The sequence below is a fragment of the Hippoglossus stenolepis genome, chromosome 15 (assembly GCF_022539355.2).
Source record: "Hippoglossus stenolepis isolate QCI-W04-F060 chromosome 15, HSTE1.2, whole genome shotgun sequence".
In the NCBI taxonomy this organism is placed as follows: Eukaryota; Metazoa; Chordata; class Actinopteri; order Pleuronectiformes; family Pleuronectidae; genus Hippoglossus; species Hippoglossus stenolepis.
The window spans coordinates 8,765,848-8,785,592 of record NC_061497.1 but is presented as its reverse complement, the minus strand read 5'-3'; the positions used below and the strand labels follow the sequence as shown (position 1 = coordinate 8,785,592).

General features: G+C 40.5%; 1 protein-coding gene across 15 annotated transcripts in view; it reads right to left on the bottom strand.

Annotated features, from left to right (window-relative positions):
• The window catches only part of msi2b (musashi RNA-binding protein 2b), a 250,492-nt gene that overhangs the window by 221,118 nt on the left and 9,629 nt on the right, over positions 1–19,745 (bottom strand). For all 15 annotated transcript variants that reach the window (XM_035179048.2, XM_035179049.2, XM_035179051.2 and 12 more), the window contains one exon: positions 16,960–17,001. In XM_035179048.2, coding sequence (XP_035034939.1) covers positions 16,960–17,001 — 42 coding nt within the window. The remainder of the gene's footprint in view (positions 1–16,959; positions 17,002–19,745) is intronic.

Here is a 19,745-nt window from a genome sequence, read left to right as displayed (position 1 = left end):
CTTCAAACACAAACCCCAACCTCTCCTCCTGAGAACTGATTTCCCATGTTACGCACCTCTCATTCTGTGGCTGTGGAGTAGAGCTGAAACAGTAAGCAACTGTTTTGATCATCAATACATTTTTCAAAATGTCTATAGGTCCAGCTTTTAGACATATTTTTGGTCTTGTTTAATAGGGAACTGAAATTAGGAAATCTTTGCGTTTTGATGTTGAATCTGCTTTTGCTCGTCAGATTAATTGTTAATTAAAACAATATTTAGTTGCAACCCTATGACTCCCAACAATTTTCACCAAACCTAAAAAAACTAAACACATATTCAAAAGTCTGTTGCGAAAAACACAAATCTCAGACCAAAATGATTATCCAAAAAGAAAATGCCTGTCAACTGTGCACTAAATACAAACTCTTATAATGCATCTGGGGTAAGCGGCAAAATCAATAAATCAGTGAAAGGTTGGACCTCAATTATCTATATAAGAAGCATTTAATTTCCATCTAGAATGTTAGCTAAGATTCTATAACTGTAAAAATGATGATGATATGAATCCATGAAAGGATTCTTTTTAAAGCCCTGTGGTTAATGTGCTTTTTCTGTGAAATATCTTTCTAAGTGGCTGACGCTGGTTACCTGAGGTGTTCCAGAATCAAGCAGGTAACTGCAGTTTAAGATCCAAATGGCAAACTAATTACTCTCTCCCCCTTTGAAAAATGTACAGCACCGTGCAGCGGAGGGCCACTGCAGGATGCCACTTTACAGCACAAGGAAATAAACCACCCTTCGTATGCAACATAAACAAGATGCAAAGATGTGCTGCAGAGGAGAGGATAAAAAGAGAAGCATAACCAGCAACAGACAGATGAGAAAGTTATAAAAGCAGCGAGGGAGGTAGTCTTCTGTCCAAGTCTTTACCTTATTCCTTCAGACACAACAGTGAGCTATGTGCGTATTAGTCAGTGACTTGATCCGTTCAGTGCATTGGAGCAAATGGAACAAATGGAGAAACTGCACCTTAATTACAAAACTATTTTTGCTGCAAACAGGAGCTTTACAAGTACACTAATACAATTACAGAAAGGCATATATTCCTCTGATAAATGTGCATCATCTTTTCCTGTGCATGGCTGCAAGCATCACATTTTTCACACCACATAAAACCAGTAAAGTCTAGAGGAGGGGAGTAAAAACAGAGGGACTTTATGAGACAACAGGGGGACAGTGTAAGGTTCTGATGGATTTATGTAAAAAAATAAAATAACTTACCATGAGTAGTTAAGCTCTAATGTTTAATAATTATAAAACACTAATAAATGCAACATACGAGCTGAGAGCTTATGGTTTCATACTTGGATTTCAATTCAAATGCACTTCTTGACAAACGTCATTTGAAAAGTGTGACTTGTAACCTTGGTTGTCTAATCCTCTACTGTGGTACATTCTGTTAAAGATGCAACCCGTTTATTGTCATTTCACCACACATTAACTCAGCAGGGCAGACTGAATGTTTCCCAGTGGTAAGTATAATCATCATAAATAAATAATCTTTCAAGAAGTGTGCATTCCTGTTCTTTTAGCTCAGTTTATTTACATTCTCCCATATAACATGTGGGCAAATCTTAAGATGTCCTTTATCAACAACAACTTACATTTATTTTGGGGACATATGTGTAGCGAGTAATATCAATGTCGTATAGTCATATGTTTTCATTGCTTTAAAAAATTAAACATCATCAATATAATCTGCAGTTCAATTGTATATGTATGTGCAGTATATGTGCTCTCATGTAATTCCCATGCATTAGCATTAGGCTAAAACTTCGATCCCATGCTGTGACCTTGACCTTTGACAGGTTTGAAGAAAAAAAAAAAAAAGATCCGTCCTGACCTGACCCCCAAGCAACTCTCCAAGGTTAATCCAAATTGGATTAAAACTGCTTGAGTTATCGCTGACAGAAAGACAGACAGACGGATAGATGGACGGATGGAAAGAAAGATTAGGGTGTAGCTGTACTTCAAAGATTACAGATTTACGTACCCATGTTCGGGTGCTTAATTGCTTCTTTGCTAATGTGGCTAATATGTCTCGTCACAACACTGAGATGAGCCAAGCTTGTCTAAGGCCACTCCGGGGTGGACACACATACAGTGGGTGCCATATTGTAATCCAACAATGTTAGCTCCAACAAAGAATATGAGGGAATAAGGGGAGTATAATGAAGGCCGCCCTCAATGACAGCACATTGGCAACTGTAATTTAAAAGGCAAAGATATTCTATTCGAACCTCAGCAAGCTCTAATTTTATATAAAGCACAACCTCGCCGAGCCGGATGATGTAATTTAAACACGCTGTCAGTTTGACTGTGGCCTTCGGAGACAAGAACGTGGCCACTGACATTTGACTGGAGGACAGAAGAAAGTTATGGCTGGCAACAAAGAGACAAAAGACGGAGGGGAGTTTCTGTGACGACCTCACATTTTTCAAACGGATAAATAAAAGATGATAAGCATGGATTAGAGAGGCCATTTTGTCTGTGGTCCTCTCTCTTTCTAGTCCTGGTGACTTTGAGAAATATGTCTCTAAATTTAGCATCGGTTTTATCAAGCCCAGGCAATCCGGGGGAAAGAGGGACTTGGGAATAGCGAGCGCGAAAAGAAAGAGACAAGGTTGAAAGGTATCTAAAAGACAGGTGCGGCAGACAAAAAGATTGAGGGTAGTGAGGGTGGGGGTGGGGGGCATTGTCTGTGTATTCCTGTCAATCACTTGCCAGTTTGAGAATGAAAAAACATCTCCACTAACACCCCACCCCACATCCCCTCCACACACACACACACACACACACACACACACACACACACACACACACACACACACACACACACACACACACACACACACACACACACACACACACACACACACACACACACACACACACACACACACACACACACAAAGACGGGAGAGCGAGATACATCAGGAGAAAGAGACGTGAATTTCAATTAAGCTGCTGAGGAAATTAAACTAGTGTTACAGTTATAAAGTCAACCAAGCAAATAAAGACCGCAATACTGCGAAGAAGGTGGGAGAGATTAGACGGATGGACGGGAAAAGGAGACAAGCGCGCTCACTCACACACATACACAGACGCAAATACGCTACGGCCAACACAAAGCCAGATGGAGGACAGAATGAAGGTCAGGAGAGGTCAGGCACAAAGCTCCTCTGCTCTTTCTACTCTCTGTCTGCGAACTGTCCACTCTGCGGTGTAACCGGGGGAGGTAGGCTCATTAAGTGGTGCTGCGACATATAAATACCAATAATGTTAATGAATCCTTTGCCACTATTTGCTTTTAATGCATTCATAGGCGCCAGTGGGCTTTTTTTCAGTCCCCAAGTGGAGCTCCTGTCTACTTTATGCAAATGAGGCGCTTCAGACCACGTAGCTTGCCACTTTTCGAATCTCTGTGATCTTATGAATAAACTTTGGACACATTTTTTAAAAAGGGATTCAGAATTCAGCCACAGTTTAACATCAATCTCGCTCAAATTAGCTTCAGACATATGCTGATTTCAGTCTGATCAACTGGTGTGGTCAAAAGAGATAATGATGCTGGATGTCCAATTTAAAAACTTGGCTTACTTTACTGACAAGCAGCTGCCATTCAACTGCTAAATGCGTGTCGGCTTTTAGTAGCGGAGAATCGCATCACATATAAAGGTGTGTTTTTATTGCTAGTAGTCACCCCGTGCCAGCTCCTCGCCGCTGTTCTTCCGTTTGTAATGAATTGAATCTTGTCATTCAACACTATTTTAGTAGTGGGAGTGGATTTCCCTCCTTCCCTCTCCTCTGGTGTCAAATTACTTCGCTTAAACTGTCACCGTTTGAATTGGAGATTTACATGGGATGCAGAAAATATCACAAAGAGAAAAAGCACTAAACACCTGACCTGCCAATTTGTGTCTTTTATGTCACAAGAATAACGGTGGACCTCCATGTTTGAAAAGTTACAGATCTTTTTGGCTGCAGATGAACTGCCCAGGATGCACGATGACATGCACGTGTTCAAACCGATTTAATTTATTCACACAGAGGATGAATGAAGTCCAAATGAATACTAAACACCTCCTCAATTGGGATTCATCCGAGGTTGGTGTTTATTCATTTACCAATACACACATCTGCTCAATATTACATGGCAGATTAACTAGTTCCATACGAAGGATTTATCTGAGTGGAGAGTCATCATGCACCTGTATTCCCTAATGACGTATGTAAGGGCTTTACCTCTTAGTCAATTAGACAGTTAAGTGGTTGTTACGGCCTCATTCCACCAAGGTATTTTTATTTACTCATTTCTTTTTTTTCTGTGTTGTCCTTCACTTGGGAAATCCGTCTGAGGGTCAAGAGTATTCCAAGGATATCTATTGCACAGATTATTTAATTGCAAGTAATCAATCAAGCAATTAATGCAACAAAAGCATCATCAATTCACTTCAGTGTCGCCGTATTTCATACAGTGCATGTATGGTTTATAATGCTGTAAATGCCCGTATTCATTTGACAAAAGTTAATGAAGAAAGAAGGTGAAAATAATTTGGAGCAATATAAATGCAAAGCGAACAGAAGGTCAAAGTTGGTCTAATTAAAAGCGCTATAAAATTGTCTCGTGCCATAAAATCACTGCATGTAGCTATCAATTAGAAATCACAGAATGGTCTTAGTGATAGTGGCGAGGAAATGAATCTGTCAACACTTTTCATTTCTGTACGATAACCCTGGAGAAAATTAAGTCACAAAATAACCGTTACAAGCTGGAATTGACCTGCTTGTGCATTACCTCCGTTTGATTATTTCTTCGTCTCCACTACTTATCAGCAGCAACAGAGGGGAAACAGGGAGGCTTTTCTTTCCTTTGTGAGGTTGTTTTTGCATTTCTCGCAAAAGGGGTCTTCTTTTAAATGGATCGAGGTGAGAGCACAGGCTGTGGTGCAAATTCATGGCACAGCCACATGTAGAGCATGTCGGTGCGAGAACACATTTCTTGGCAATTCTGTGACCAAAGCTGCTGGTGCAGCTGCGGCACACCTGTGGTGTGGTGGCAAAAAGAGGATGGATTAGAAGGAATAAATTAACAGCAGACATGGAAGAGGCCGTGTCAATCACAGTCAATTAAATTAGGTCCTCTCATTCCCTTTAAAAAAGGCACTGACCCCCTTCCAACCATGTGGCAAATACAGTTTCACCATAAATGAAAGACCAAGGAGGCTGCCCTAGAAAACCCTGCTGAACAGATGGAAACTGTGTCTCACAGAAAAGTGAGTGGCAAATATTAGACATTGAAAACGTGCTGCCAAGACATGTGATATGCAATTTTAAAGTTGAATTAATTGTACTGAAAGTATTGAAATCGCACAATTGGCACAATAAATCAAATCCGTGAACAGCCGAGCTTGACACAGAATATTTTACTAAGAATGGATGATGTGCGGTAATTACTTTGGCTACTCGTTGGCTTGATTTAAATAGAGAGCATTTAAGTGCTACCTGACAGAAGTTAACATCTCCTTTTATTAAAAAAAAATAAAAAAAGGAGAAAAGGTATTTATGATGAGTGGCGGGAGTGAAAGCTGAGTTGTGTGACAAGGTCGCTGGCACAAAATGACTGACAACTGGGTCAACAACTGATGGAAGTGAAGAGGTTATGGATTGTTACGTTATTGTTTGATATTCTTTGAAGATAATTAGCACTGTCACATGTTGAGAGCAAGGGGCAACCTCACGTGTCAGGAAAAATGCATAAATGCATGTTGTCGGTCTATCATAACCACTGTTATTTCATTAATTAAACATCCATTACTTGCATTTTGTGCACTTACTGTTGATTTTTACCACTGCAGCACCAAGCATATGCTGTATAATTTTCAACATAGGGAATAAAACCGCCATTATTTCAAGGTTCATTTCATTATTTGAAGCCAAAGCACTCAAATATAAATAACTTTGTATCTCCGAGCCGGAATGTTTTGTACACTGTGCTTTTGGAAACAGCATCGCTATAAAGACAATTTCACTTAAGCATGAAAAGCATACATTTGTACTTTTAGATTGTGGCACAAAAAAAATGGGTATTTTAAAATTGCTCCTCTATATGCATCAACACCTATAATTTAGTTGAAATGGTCCACACAATACAAACATAAAATTACAGCTTTACATGATATGTCCCTCATCTTGTCCTTTTTCCAACAGGTCAGTGATCGCCACGCTCTCGGGCATGGTGTAGATATGGTGTTTTGTCATACACATGCACACACATCCACCATACATACCTTATTTATTCATGTTACATATCACTCTTTTAGCAGCTATACAAGTATTCCCCCACTGATGCCAGATTGTGTTTACATCTGAATTATTTTCAGACTAAAATTAAATATAAAATCTAATCTCTGGGACAGGCACATAAAGAGTCCAATACAAATTATGGCGAGCCCACATGAAAACACAACACAAATTTATCCAGATGATAAAATATGATGTGGCTGACATTGCCTCGTATGAAAAATTATTGGCATGAGCCAACATGTCAGCAGTATAATCGTGAATGATGCATGGAGGAGAAAGGTCACAGCTGAGGAGCGAGGCATTATGGAGAGGAACAGCTAAGCTCTTTAGCGCGCTGACTTAGATGCGGTGATTCAGTCTTGAAGACTTGCTGTCTTACACATGCATTCCGTATATATTTTTTAAATCATGCAACGTGGCACACCGCGACAGATGCAACATGTTGTGCACAAATAAACATCCAACTTCCAACTCGGTGCAGGTGGGTGATAAAGGAGAAAAAAAAAAAACGCCACCAATTTCATTCCATCTCCATTTTGGTATTGTACACATTATTATGGAAGCGAATGACAGACCACCCTGCAGGGGAAAAAGCAGGGGAGGGTCCCCCTACAATAAATGTGGAGCAGCATGCCTGCCTGCCGGAGCACCTGCGCATCCCCCCTGTCATGCTTTGTTACAGCTCAACCCAGAGATTCTATCTGGTTCTGCCTACCACCAACAATACCACGTAGATTTTCTGCCTCTGTGGCCATTTGGGAGCTATTAAGCAGAGTCTGGGCAAAGTACAAGCATAGCAGTAGCCTTTCAGTGGCTCCTACATCAGGTGGAAATCACAGTAATACAGCACGAGGATTGGAACGGTGCCGAACGCACCGTTCTTATCACAGGTAATTTCATCTCCCGTTTCAGAACTACTTCAGCACTTTTACATCTGTTACACAATTTTATGTTAATACTCTTGAAACCGTTCTATCCCATTGACCTTCTTTTATCTTTTATCGAGACACGTCTGTTGAAGTGAAACAAATTGCCGATAATTAAGGCATGTTTTAATTAAACAACAAAGAATCAATGTTCTGAATGCTTTCGGCTAATTACATAATATTTTTGCATCAGAGTGAAAACAGACACACAACAGTCACCTTCTAGTTAAGATATTCGGAGGTTTAACACACAAAAAAAATGCCTCACGCAGCTGCTGAGGGTGACAAGCGAAATAACAGTGCGAGTTCTGAAATATGTAATTACAGCATAGAATATATTTCTGTTTGCTGCTTGTTATGTCTTCCCTCAAGTCTGGTTATTGTTAGAGTGTTGCTCTATTGACTGTGGCAGTGCAGTGACAACACCAAGAATTAGACTGGTTTTTAAGAGCAGTGAAGTCATGAATGTGGATATTTAGTGGAGCTAAAAGTGACACCAGGGCAGCGCGGCGGACACGGGCAAGACGGCGCCCGGTTCGGCCGGATCCTTCTAGGTGGAGTTTGCTTGTTCTCCCCACGTCTGTGTGGGTTTTCCCAAAGTACTCTGGCTTCCTCCCACAGTACAAACACATGCAGATTGGAGATGGTTGATTGACGACTCTAATCTGATTGTAGGTGTAAATGGAGGCATGAATGGTTGTTTGTCTCTGTATGTTGGCCCTGTGACACTGTGGTGATCCGTCGAGGGCGTAACCCGCCTCTCACCCAATGTCAGGTGGCATTGGCTCCAGTCCCCTCCCCCCATCCCCCCATCCTCAAAGGATAAGTGAATAAATGGGTGGATGGATGATGTACGAACTCCTAAAAATCATAGTATTCTCCTCTTGCATTATGCAACATCAAGTGCACTCTCGGATCCTGAATTCCAGCTGAACCCCCTAATGTAGATAGTGAATATTATAGATATAGGCGGTATAGTTGATGGAAGGATGGATGGCTGGATGGAAGGAGGGAAGGATGAGTGAGTGACAACCAACACAATCATGTAAGTAATGTTATGATCCAAGCATTCGTCAAATTTATTGTTTTAATTAAAATGATGTAACATAGCTTGAGTATGGATTCAGTGATATGTTGCAAACATGAAGTTCAACCAGAGCAAAATAAAAATAAATCTATTGACCATCACCATTAATCTCACCAATAATGGCCCAACTAACTTGACAGGCTTGTCTTGCTGAGACAATATCAGTCTTAATCTGAGAGGCAGGTGCCCTAGAAAAAAAAAAAATTCTAACCAGGACAGGACATGAAAACCACAGAGCATGAACTGTCACACAACGTCAAAGTGAGAAAGAGCAATCTGGCCTGTGAGACTCCAATGTGTTACTCTACAATGACAACTGGATCCAGTCATGAGAGAAGACTGTTCACACAGACAGGAAATCATCAGACTTCAGCGCTACGTTCACAATTAACCTATAAACTGGTGAGGTGATCGATTAAAAGAAACCCAATAAACCACAGGCTGATTCACAAACAAATTTAACCAAATGTGTGACTGTAATTCAAAAGATACAGGCCAACATGACCTGTTTTACATGTTTTCTAATAAACCTCGTTTGTGCATTGTATTTTGTACAAGTATGGTCGCTTTTATGCAATATTACACTTACAGTATACATCATTATGTGGCTGGTTTAGGAGCCCACATCTGTTTTGTTGGCACTACGGAAAAACACTGCAGCTGTAAAGTTTTTTTTACTATTTGCAATAAAAAAAGTGACCATAACCTTATGATTTAACAAACAAAAACATTGTATTTTACACACAAACGATACAAATTGCACAGATATATATATATATATATCTCTGCAGTCCATCGGTTGGTAATAATTGCACATGTAGTGACACACCTGAGCCTCTCTTGCTGCAGGACATAGTGTATCTCACCATTTGTTGTACAACTCCCACAATAAAGTCCAGATTGAGATTACCCTCCCTTTCTTTTTATTATTTCATGCAAAAACAATCTCAAAAATGGACCCGTTCAAAAAAATTTGAATTAGAAAGGCACCTGCCTCATCTGCCTCTTTAGCTGCCACATACAGCTACTCCTGAAAGTGTTTCTCTGCTTCCTTCAAAATTGTATATTTTGCATTTTGCATTATGTTTTCACATTTTATAGGTGGAGACTTGAGATAGTTGAAAAGTAAACTGAACATGACTGTTTAATCCCCCTGTCACATTATCGAAGGTCAGAGTCGTTGTTGGTTAGTGCTGACCAAAGCCATTTAGACTGTCAGCGACATTGTTCTGAGGAGCGACCTCTAAACACACACTGGTCTTTTATTGCTGTTACCTGTAAATGTATCCTCCTTTTATCTTTTAAGTAGCTATGGTTACCGTCATAAACTATATTCATATATGGTTTCTAATCTATTCAAATATAATTGAGGAAAATTTAAATAAACAGTTTTGCCATTTCTTTTATTTCTTCACTCGTCAAGCGTTTTCCAGTGACTGAACAGAAAGCCACAATGCTGCTGCTAGAACATACTGCGATTTGAATGGTTAACAGCTGATTTAATTTCTCTCTCTCTATAAGGTTCATGAGTAAAGATAAACAAGACACAGCCCAGTGATGCGTCGGCTCTGCTCTACCTGATACACATTAAACTTGTGTGCGCTCGTGCTGTATTTCCGTGTGTGCATGTGTGTGTGTGTGTGTGTGCGCCCACAGAGCAGCTTTGATAAGAGGTCTTGAGAGTTATAGTGGACCATGCCCTCCTCTGCTCTCCTCTCCTCTCTATCCTGGCTAGCAGGCCGTCCTCATTACTGTCAGTCAGCATCAGGTTTAGCGGTGCCAGGCTCCTGCACGGCCCTCTGTCCTCTCTGCCCTGCCAGCACTAGCCCGCCTGACTGCTGCTGCCATTGGTGAGCATTGTAAGAACCCCTCGAAAACCTAATTACTCTCGACTCGCAACCAAGGAGGCCGGAGCCGAAAACAGGGAGGAAGAAGAATCACATATGTGTACACCGCACTCCATTTATGAAGCGCTCTGGCAATTATTCAACAAAATAAATGTGTCATGTTATATCTGCGATAAAGAAAATACACATTTACACATCATTCCTCTTTCCACTGAAGAAAGGCATTAAAAAGGACACTAGATACTTCTGGAAAAGTGTGTGTGGGGGGGGGGGGAAACATGCATGAATCAAACTGAGCATCGCTTTGACGAACCGTTAACTGGGTCACTCAGTTGGTGATTGTGTCTGACCACCAAACAAACAGTCATTCATACGTCTGTGCTGTGGCCCCATTTTCATCTGGAGCAGTTCCACTGAGGCCACTGAAAGCAAAGGAGCTGACGGGTCAGGGATTTAAACCCATCTCCAGCTTCTGCACAGCGGCCATTACCACAGTGGGGGGGGAGAAGGAAGAAAAAAAAAAAACTCCTTGTGACATCCTCCATCTAAAAGAAATGTTTTTACTTATGTTGGCTGCACATCTGCTTTTTCAGGGTCGAGGGGGAGAGTGACGATGAAAAATTCCCATCAACTCGCTTGTCACTTCTCCGTCATCTTGGTCTGAGTTTTCTTCACTCGCTATCCGACTGTCTTGGTCACAGTGAAATGTTGGTGCGTTTAGTGTCAGCTGTAAAAACCCCATTTCAAAACTACATGTAGACATACAGCAAATATCTTTTCAGTGTGGACGTCATGGTCACTCACCAGGAAAGGACCTGTGACATTATGTTTGGATAATAGCCTTCGCGATTCAACACTCTCTCCCGACCCGCTGTCATTTGAACAAATTCTGCGAAATGTCTAATAAGAAATAATCTCCCCGCACATCATAAATACTGGGGAGGGCTCGTGGTCGTAAACTGTGAAGCTGAAGAAGCAATATTGATATGGCATTCTGTTCCACATTAAGGACTTTTGACCTTGAATATTCTTTCAGACTCATGCAGCTGTGCAGATCTGAGTTGGAGCGGGGAAGGCTGGTGCTTTTAATAAACTCACGGGGACATTCAAGGGGGCTGGCAGCCACAGAGGTTTCATTTTCCTAGCAGTGAGCTGTGTCATTTAAAATAAGGATCATTTTGAGAAGGAGGAAATATCATAATACTAAATCTAGATCAAATAACTGAGCAAGGTGTAAGACTGGATTTACAAGGCCATGTAATCCTAACAGACTAAAAAAAGGAGCACAGAGAGGGAAAAAGAGGGAGTGAGAGCACATGTACAAGTTTGTTTTTGAATTTGTGTACAAGCTGTATTATGTGTATGTGCATTATTATGTCACACAGTACAGAGGCACTGCGGGGATGAAAATGTGTGTTTACTTCATGCAGCCTTATTATTAGACTTCATTAAAACTAAAGACTTTAAACCTCTAGAACCTCAATACACCTGAGACTCTCTTCTGCAGGTAAGAACATTAAGTACACACCGTCACTGAGAGACGTGTGAGACGCCAACAACAGGAGGAGGTGGAGCTGGTCAATTTGCCATTCACAAAGTGTGTGTGTGAGAGAAAGCAACAAAAAAGAATTTCTGGAAGGGTTGTCACAGCTGCATCTGTGCACAGATAGTTTTCTTTCTGCTTCCTAAAGACTGCCACGGTCATGGTGACAACCTGTTCACATGGCTTATGCCTGGTTTGTACTCAGCTCTGTGCAGGATCCACGCAGAGCCTACCCAAGTGGCCTGGGCCATCGACAGCATTTGTGCCTGGTGTATCTGTGTCATTCTGCCATTTCACCCCCAAAACACTAGTTGGCAGTGGGTTTTCTTTGTCAATGTACAGTATGTGGCCAATGGCAACTTACACTTAGCAAATTATGTTGGAGCTAATAAACATTGATTAATGGTAGGGTTGGTAATGTGTTTCAGAAACACTTCATATGATTTGTCGAAATCCTCTTTACGTCCCAATAGCCATCAATAAAGTCGTCTCATTAAAAAAACGTTACTTTTACTTAAACTCAGATTACCCCAACACAGTAAAAAGAGAATTGTGTACATTTGCAGCCACTGAGAGGGATGGATAAGAGATGCGACCAATTACAGTTGCTGTCTGCATCACTACGGTTACATTGCTAGAAAGCTGCACATCAGATAACAGCGGCGGGTATGTGGCTACACAATATCCGATTAAATGCAGAAGTATAAATTGGCGTTTATGAAGCAAAAAATCCCTTTATCAGGTGCATGGCAAGGCCTCGCCCATTGCTCTGTAAATGGCAGCCATTTACATGGCTCTAAATGTTCCTTCCTTTCATTTCCATAACAAGCCATCAGAACTCATCTCCCACTGAAGTGGCCACAGTCCCACTGGCAATTAAAATCATGCTGGGACATGCCATGGTTGTGTGTGACTCCACTGTGGGAAACAAAAGCAGCGGCAGCAGCGGTAATGACGCCAACAGTTGAGTGGTAAATCTCGAGCAATGTCGGCGGAAACAGGCGCTTTGATTCCTCCAGGAAACGGAGAGCAGGCCTCGTTTACATCTTTTACTATGAGCCTTGCTGGAAAATATCAAAAACAAGGAGACGGCGAGAAACAGCATCATCTCTGTCTTCTTTACGACTTTCTACCCACAGTCACAACACTAAAAAAGGAATATGAGTTTTTACAAAAATTATCAATGCAGTATCTCAAGAAATTTAAATGAGACAGAATAAAGATTTAATAAACAGATTTGAGTAGTCTGTCTTGATTTAAAGTGCCCATATTTTGTTAATTTACAAGTTCATAATATTACGCTTGCTGTAATTTTCTAAATCTGAACTATTGGTTTTAGCTCTGTTTTAGTCAGAAAGAGACTGGAGGAGGATGCATCACATTGGTAAGTTTTTCTCTCTTATTTTTATTTATATGTAACATTATAATTGTGTAATCTGCATGTTATGTGTTACTTGATGACGTAGACACGTTATGGAAAAAAGCCAGGAATGGAAACGAGTCATATTAGGCTCTTCAGAGCAAATGTTGTCTGAAGGAGGGAAGGTTAGTTTTAATCGTTCGCTAGAAAACTCTCAGTACATTATGTCAATCAGCTTTCATATTTCCATCTGATCATTATATATAATGTTTTTCTATGAAGACAAAGTCAATGCAAATATCAAGTATCAATTTTATGTATATGGTGCCAAGTCACAGCAGAAATAATCGCAGGGCCCTATTCATGAGGAGCGGACTAGTGGAGGCTGACTACAGCACATAGCAATTTGGTTTCCGTGGTTCCCGCGCTTCCTTTTGCACCGAGCCGAGCCTCCATCACGACAAATAAATGTCAAGAGAAATTATTACATCTTTCTGAAACATTACGTTAGACTTGTTAAGCTTAAATGGAAATGAGCGGTAGTGATATATCACACAGCGCTGGACATATATTTAATGATTGAGGCAACTGTTTGAACTGTCACTGAGTGTCTACATTGATAATGAGATGAGATGCGTAAGGTTCTGTCGGATTCAGCTCAGTGGCTGATTGATCACATTTCCCATTGGCTTTGCAGTTTTTTAACTGCAAATGTCAAGAAATTTGTTTTGACTCATAATTTCTCAAAAGGGAAAACCAGATCATGTCACAGACATGATGAACAAAAATATCACCATTTGATATTATGTTTTTTCAAAAAGTTTCTCAAAGTCCAAAATAAAAATCCCTATTATAAATCCACTGCAATGGATGACATCAAATAAAATCACTGCTGCCTGTGACAAAAGTAAACTGAGAAGTGTTTGCTGTGAAAGTAAAGGCTGAGGTGCTGAAACATTTATGCAGAACTCCTGGCATTTTAAAGCTACTTTTAGCTGCCTATCTAATAAAGCCATGGCTATTCCCAGCCCGGCTGGATAGGCTGGGGAGGAGACAGAGGCATAAATGAATGTGCATAAAGCACTTTGCATCACATCATCATTGTTTAATCCTTTCATTCTCATCTGTCAATCATCAACAGATGCACCCTAATCCCTGAATATTTGTGGCCCTGTCTGCATTGATACCTTCAACATGACTTGTAAGCACAGCTTCCATTTCTAATACAAAATGGTTTTTAAAGACTTAAGATAAGCTTCAGTCAGGTGACATTTATTTGCAATGCGTGTGCCAGTTTGCATTTCTTAAGCATGTTTTCTTTGCACAACGCGACCTGTCGTGACCTCCACGTTTTGTCCTTTACCAGTTCTCTGGTGCGGATGGATCCAAGAGAAAAGAAATACTACAATCAAATATTTAACAGATTCTCAAACATAAGGAGGAAAGCAGAGGCAATCAGCACCCTGTGACTCATTTGTCACGCAAAAACATATTTGTCTTATCATGACAGTAGCCTGTAATCCAGTGTTTCGCTTTAAATTCTCCACAATTAAACCTAAACAAATGTTCTGAGCTGTCATACATGTCACATTATATTTGAATTAAATGTCCGCCAGGCTGTCTGCTTTAGTATATGCTGATGATAAGCTATTGTCCAGCTCTATTCGTCTGCCTCTGACTGTGTCTTCACTGTGGCACTGTCTGTGTTTTTGAGCTAGTGTCCGCTATTGCTGCTGATACAACTTGTTTTTCCTGTGATCCTGTCATCCCGGTGCAAACACCTTCAGTTGTTTACAGTGAAATGTCCTCTGTGTTCACCTTCACTTCCTGTCTGTTTCCAGCATTACTCTACGTGTCGTACATACTGTATGGTTTTTACCATACTGCAGCATTCAGCAGCGTGGAGGTCATTGGCAGGGTTACCCGTGAGGTCATTGTTAGCCGTGAGAAAATTAACGCTGATTGGTCTCGTCACGATTCGCTCCCTGGAACCCCCGTGCCACCGAAGCACCTGCCAAGCCGAGATTCTTTAAACGAGAACGGAGCCTATTCAACAGCTGCATAAGCAGCCAGGCAGACAGACAGTGGAGGGGGAAGAGGGACAAAAGAAAGCTAATGCAAAACAGTGAGGACTTTCTGGATGGGAACCTTAAAGAGTGGGACCTCTTTGAAAGGTCTTAAATCAATTAAACATACAATCCCATGCAATGTTAATCTATCTGGCTTAATCCCATTGCTTTAAGATCCTTTATAATCCACGTTCAATACAACCATTTTTCTTCTCTAACAAGCTTGCCCCATAGTGATTTTATAAATCATTGGTACAAGGCTTTTGCGGTGCCACAAATTCTTTTATGAGGTCATTATTTCACTGAGTTATGAATCGCGCAAGGTCAAGTGACAAATGTGTTTAAGATCAGTAGAACACGTCAACATACTGTATTTACCTGTTACTGAGTCATGGCTAGAGAAAGTACAACACTGTTTAAAAAAGATTTACATTGCCAACGGCTGCAAGAAGAGTTTCTTGTTCACCGGAAAAACTGGAAAACTCATTAATAATCCGTCCTGTTTCATTGCACAATTGACTATTAGGAACGCGGTTAAAGTGACATACTTTGCCATGTAAGAAAATGTGGAGAAGCACAGGTAGTTTCTCAACCATGTGCCGATATCCTGAAGTCACGTGCTCTGGCTTTGAAAGTCCGCACTGCCAATTCCTCATTTGAAACCTGAACAACTCTTTAACAATGCCTCTCTCTGATCTGTTGGGGAAGGAGAAAATCTATTATCGATTTCCACCTGGTGTAGGTGGGAAAAAGCCCTGATAACGCTGTTGAATAGCACTACACTGTACTCTGCTGTAGACTGCACATTAGCTGCTGGGGGATGGTGCTAGGCGGCATGTCAACAAAGCCCTTGACTACGCCACAGCACCATCTGCACACATTGAATATTTAATTGTCATTAGAACTGCTCAAGACCAGTAATCAAGAGAGAAAAAGATAATATGCATCATAAAGAGGTCACACGACAGTTCCTGTGTGATTGGGGCTCTGTGTCTTTTTTTTAAATCATCTATTGTTTTAATGCTAATTGTGATCATTTCTGCATGCATGAGCCACAATTCAAGATATTTCCAAATCACTCATGTCATTCAGCGCCATTCAACTCTGAATGCTACACAAAAAATCTCAACAGACTTATTATTCTGGCAGCAAATGTAATTTGTCTCCGTCAATGAGAAGTCAGCAATCATGTCGTGCTAGTTTAGTCAAGCTTATGTAAAGCTATTCACATAAGAATGGTATATATTCCACAATGAGCATCTTTTAAAGTGTTGCAACAGCCAACACGAGAAAAGATCATCTTGATTCCACCAACATTAGCTGCTCATCTATAGAGGCTGTCACCTGTCAGCCCCAAACTCAAGCCAACACACAATAAAGCTTCATTTCATTCGGCTGCGATGGAAACAAACTGCACTAATAAGACAGAGTTCATTTCAAAGCATTTGTGCCTATGACAAGGGATGAAATGCTAAAATAAGCATGACACAAGCACTGAAAAGTCGATTTAAAACACTGAGGTAATACAAAAAAACATAACCTCAATCATGCTGAAAAAAAATTCCTTTAAGTGTAATATGTCCAACTTTAATTGCTTTGGCGAAAAACGGCACAGACGAGATGAGAACAATGGAGCCACACTCTGTATTTCTCTACAATAACAAACAGACAAGCACTGCCTCTTTGTATCTGCTGCGTGAGAACACAAAATTAGGTAAGCTGGTGACATGAGACATAATCATTTTCTTTGAGCAGGGTTAGTGGCCAATTTATTCTTACCTTAGGCTGGGCGCGACGGGGAAAGGCAACCTTAGGATCAATCTGAGAAAGAGAAGAGAAGAGCAAAATTGTTGTTAAAAAGGAGAAACTGTGATATTTCAAGGGTGAAAAGGAATGAACAGGTGTTGGAAATGTTTCTAAAACTCCAGAGCCCCAAATAAAGAACCCAGAGAGCTGCTTATGGAGCTGAACATGAGAGACAATTCCGATGGTTACATTTTAAACCTTTGTGGCTATGAATTTATACACATACAAGTATACATACAAGAGCAGTAAAACCTGTATAAAAGGACATTTATTAGAATTTTATGCTTTTGATTAACAATGAATCTTGAGCCATTAACCCCTCATCCACACTAATGTGGATATCTCGCAATAAATGCTTTTTCCTCTAAATTTGGGCCTCTCGTCGCAAACGCTGTCGTAATTCACTAAAATGGCGGCTTCCAAAGTAAAGATTTTCAAGTTTCTGTGTGAGTGTTTGGGAAACGATGACGTCATCGTCTACTTCGTGCATGCCCAATGTTGCTTTAGTTACATGCACTAGAAATGACAACAATGGCGGCTATATACCGGCTGAGAGGACATCTAACTCACTGAGCATGCTAACAATGTTCGTCTCTGGTATTTCGTTCGATTGTTAATAAAAACTCTATCGCCACCTATTGGCTTGGAATGCTTGTTTCAGTGTGTGTAGTCATTTTTGTGTTCTTGTTTGGATGGATATATTTTGCATAATGGACGAAAATATCCATTCAAAAACATATCCATAGTATTGTGGACAACTCCTAAAATTCACAAAGGCTGCACAATCACACTGTGGTGATCCAGGCAGTCTGCATTAGCACTGGAGACGCATTTTCAGAAACCTACGCTACATTCAAGAACAGTTAAAATGATCACAATTGCATTTTAAGGGCACATGAATAACCAAGTGGTGGATATAAGGTTATAAAGTTTAGTCTATTACAGGCATTGTAATATTCCAGAACCATGGAGACATGTTGCAGTCAATGTAAACAATTCAAACTAAATAGATAGTAAATAATAGTTAAATGCTGGTAATAAATCAGTTCTTAGTCCAGTGTACTCTACATATATTCCCACTGACTACTTCATTTGTAAAATAACATTTAACGCACTGTGCAATAACAGAACCTCATTAGTCAGTATACATTAACCCCTACTCTAAAACAGCCAATCATCCATATTACTGTTGCCGTATTACCTGCCTCCTTTTTAATTAAACTGGGGCAACGATGTGAACCAATAACTGGTTGGATTTCAAGTCGAGTGAATCAGGATTGTCAGTGCGGGTTAAGTTTTCTCGGTGGGAAAAACCTTAAAGAAGGACAATCAATTCTGACGTTTAGAATTGAGGCCAAACAGTTCAATCCTGGTTTCATCAGACCAGACGAGTTGGTTTCTCGCAGTGAGAGAGTCCTGCAGGTGCCTTTCTGCAAACTTTCACTGAGGAGACACTGGACACTCACATCAGTGCACTGTTGCAATGATGGTTGTCCCCCTCTGGACGTTTCTCCACACAGAATCTCTCGAGCTCGGCCAGAGTGACTGTCAAGTTCTTGGTCACCTCTGTTACCAAGGCCCTTGATTGCTCTGTTTGGCTATGCAGCCAGCTCTAAAAAGAGTCCTGGTTATTTGAAACATTTATGGAGGCCACTCTGCCTTTGGAAAAACCTTAAATACAGCAGAAATGTTTTTGTAGCCTTCTTAAGATCAGTGGCTCGACATAATTCTATCTCTGAGCTCAGCAGGCAGTTCACCTCATGACCTGGTTTTTACTCTGATCAGCTGTGAGAGCTTATATAGACTGGTTTCTAAATCAGTGTCCAGTCAATTGAAGGTGGATTCCAGAAAAGGTCTACAAATGCTGATCAAGGATAATTGGAGGCACCACAGCTACGTGTCACATCAAAGGGTTTTTAGAACTTGTGTCAATGTGATTTCATTTTTTATACATTTGCAAAAGTTGTTTACCTTGTGTCATTGAATGTATGTTCATGACGGAAAGATTTAATCTAAATTAATTAATGTAGCATTAAGATGCAATAAAACAAAATATGGAAAAAGTAATCGGGCAAAAACTAATGTTACAAAACAGTTAGCGCTGAGGCTGGCCTGACCGTCGTTCTGCTGGTCGTGGCCGCTGCAGAGACTCACTTTTATTTTAGGCAGGAATTCCTGATTGAATATGACAGGGAGAAAATGAGAGTCTGAGGCCAGTGACGGCTCCAGATATTGCCAGATAACCAAGAGGATGCATCAGATCAGCCTGTTTCTCCATCTTGTGCTTGTTATTTCATTAGCTTCATTTTCCTCATTAATTTCACTTGGATGAAGGTATGCAGTTGGGTGTCTCATCAACATCACACTTGAATGAAGAGGAACTATCACAAACAGAATACCTATGAATGTGAAAAGGAAGATTTGCAAAAAAGTAACAGATCAAAAATTATCTTTGGCAGAATATTACTCGTTTGAATTTAACAAAGAATCCTATTCATGTGTTGTATGGGGATATTTACAGTTACTGTATCAATTCTATGCATTTGTAAAAGTTACTCCTTCAGCACAGATGGTTGTATTTAAGAAAAATGTCTCTCTTTCTGCTGAGGAAAACAACAGCGAGAGAATGAATCAAGGAACACGAGAAGAAAAGACACCATCTGCGCAGATCAATTACGCCAATGAGACTGACTACGTTTTAATGCGTTTGAAGAGAAACCATGATGTGCAATGCCATTGTCATCTCTTCTGTCAGTCTC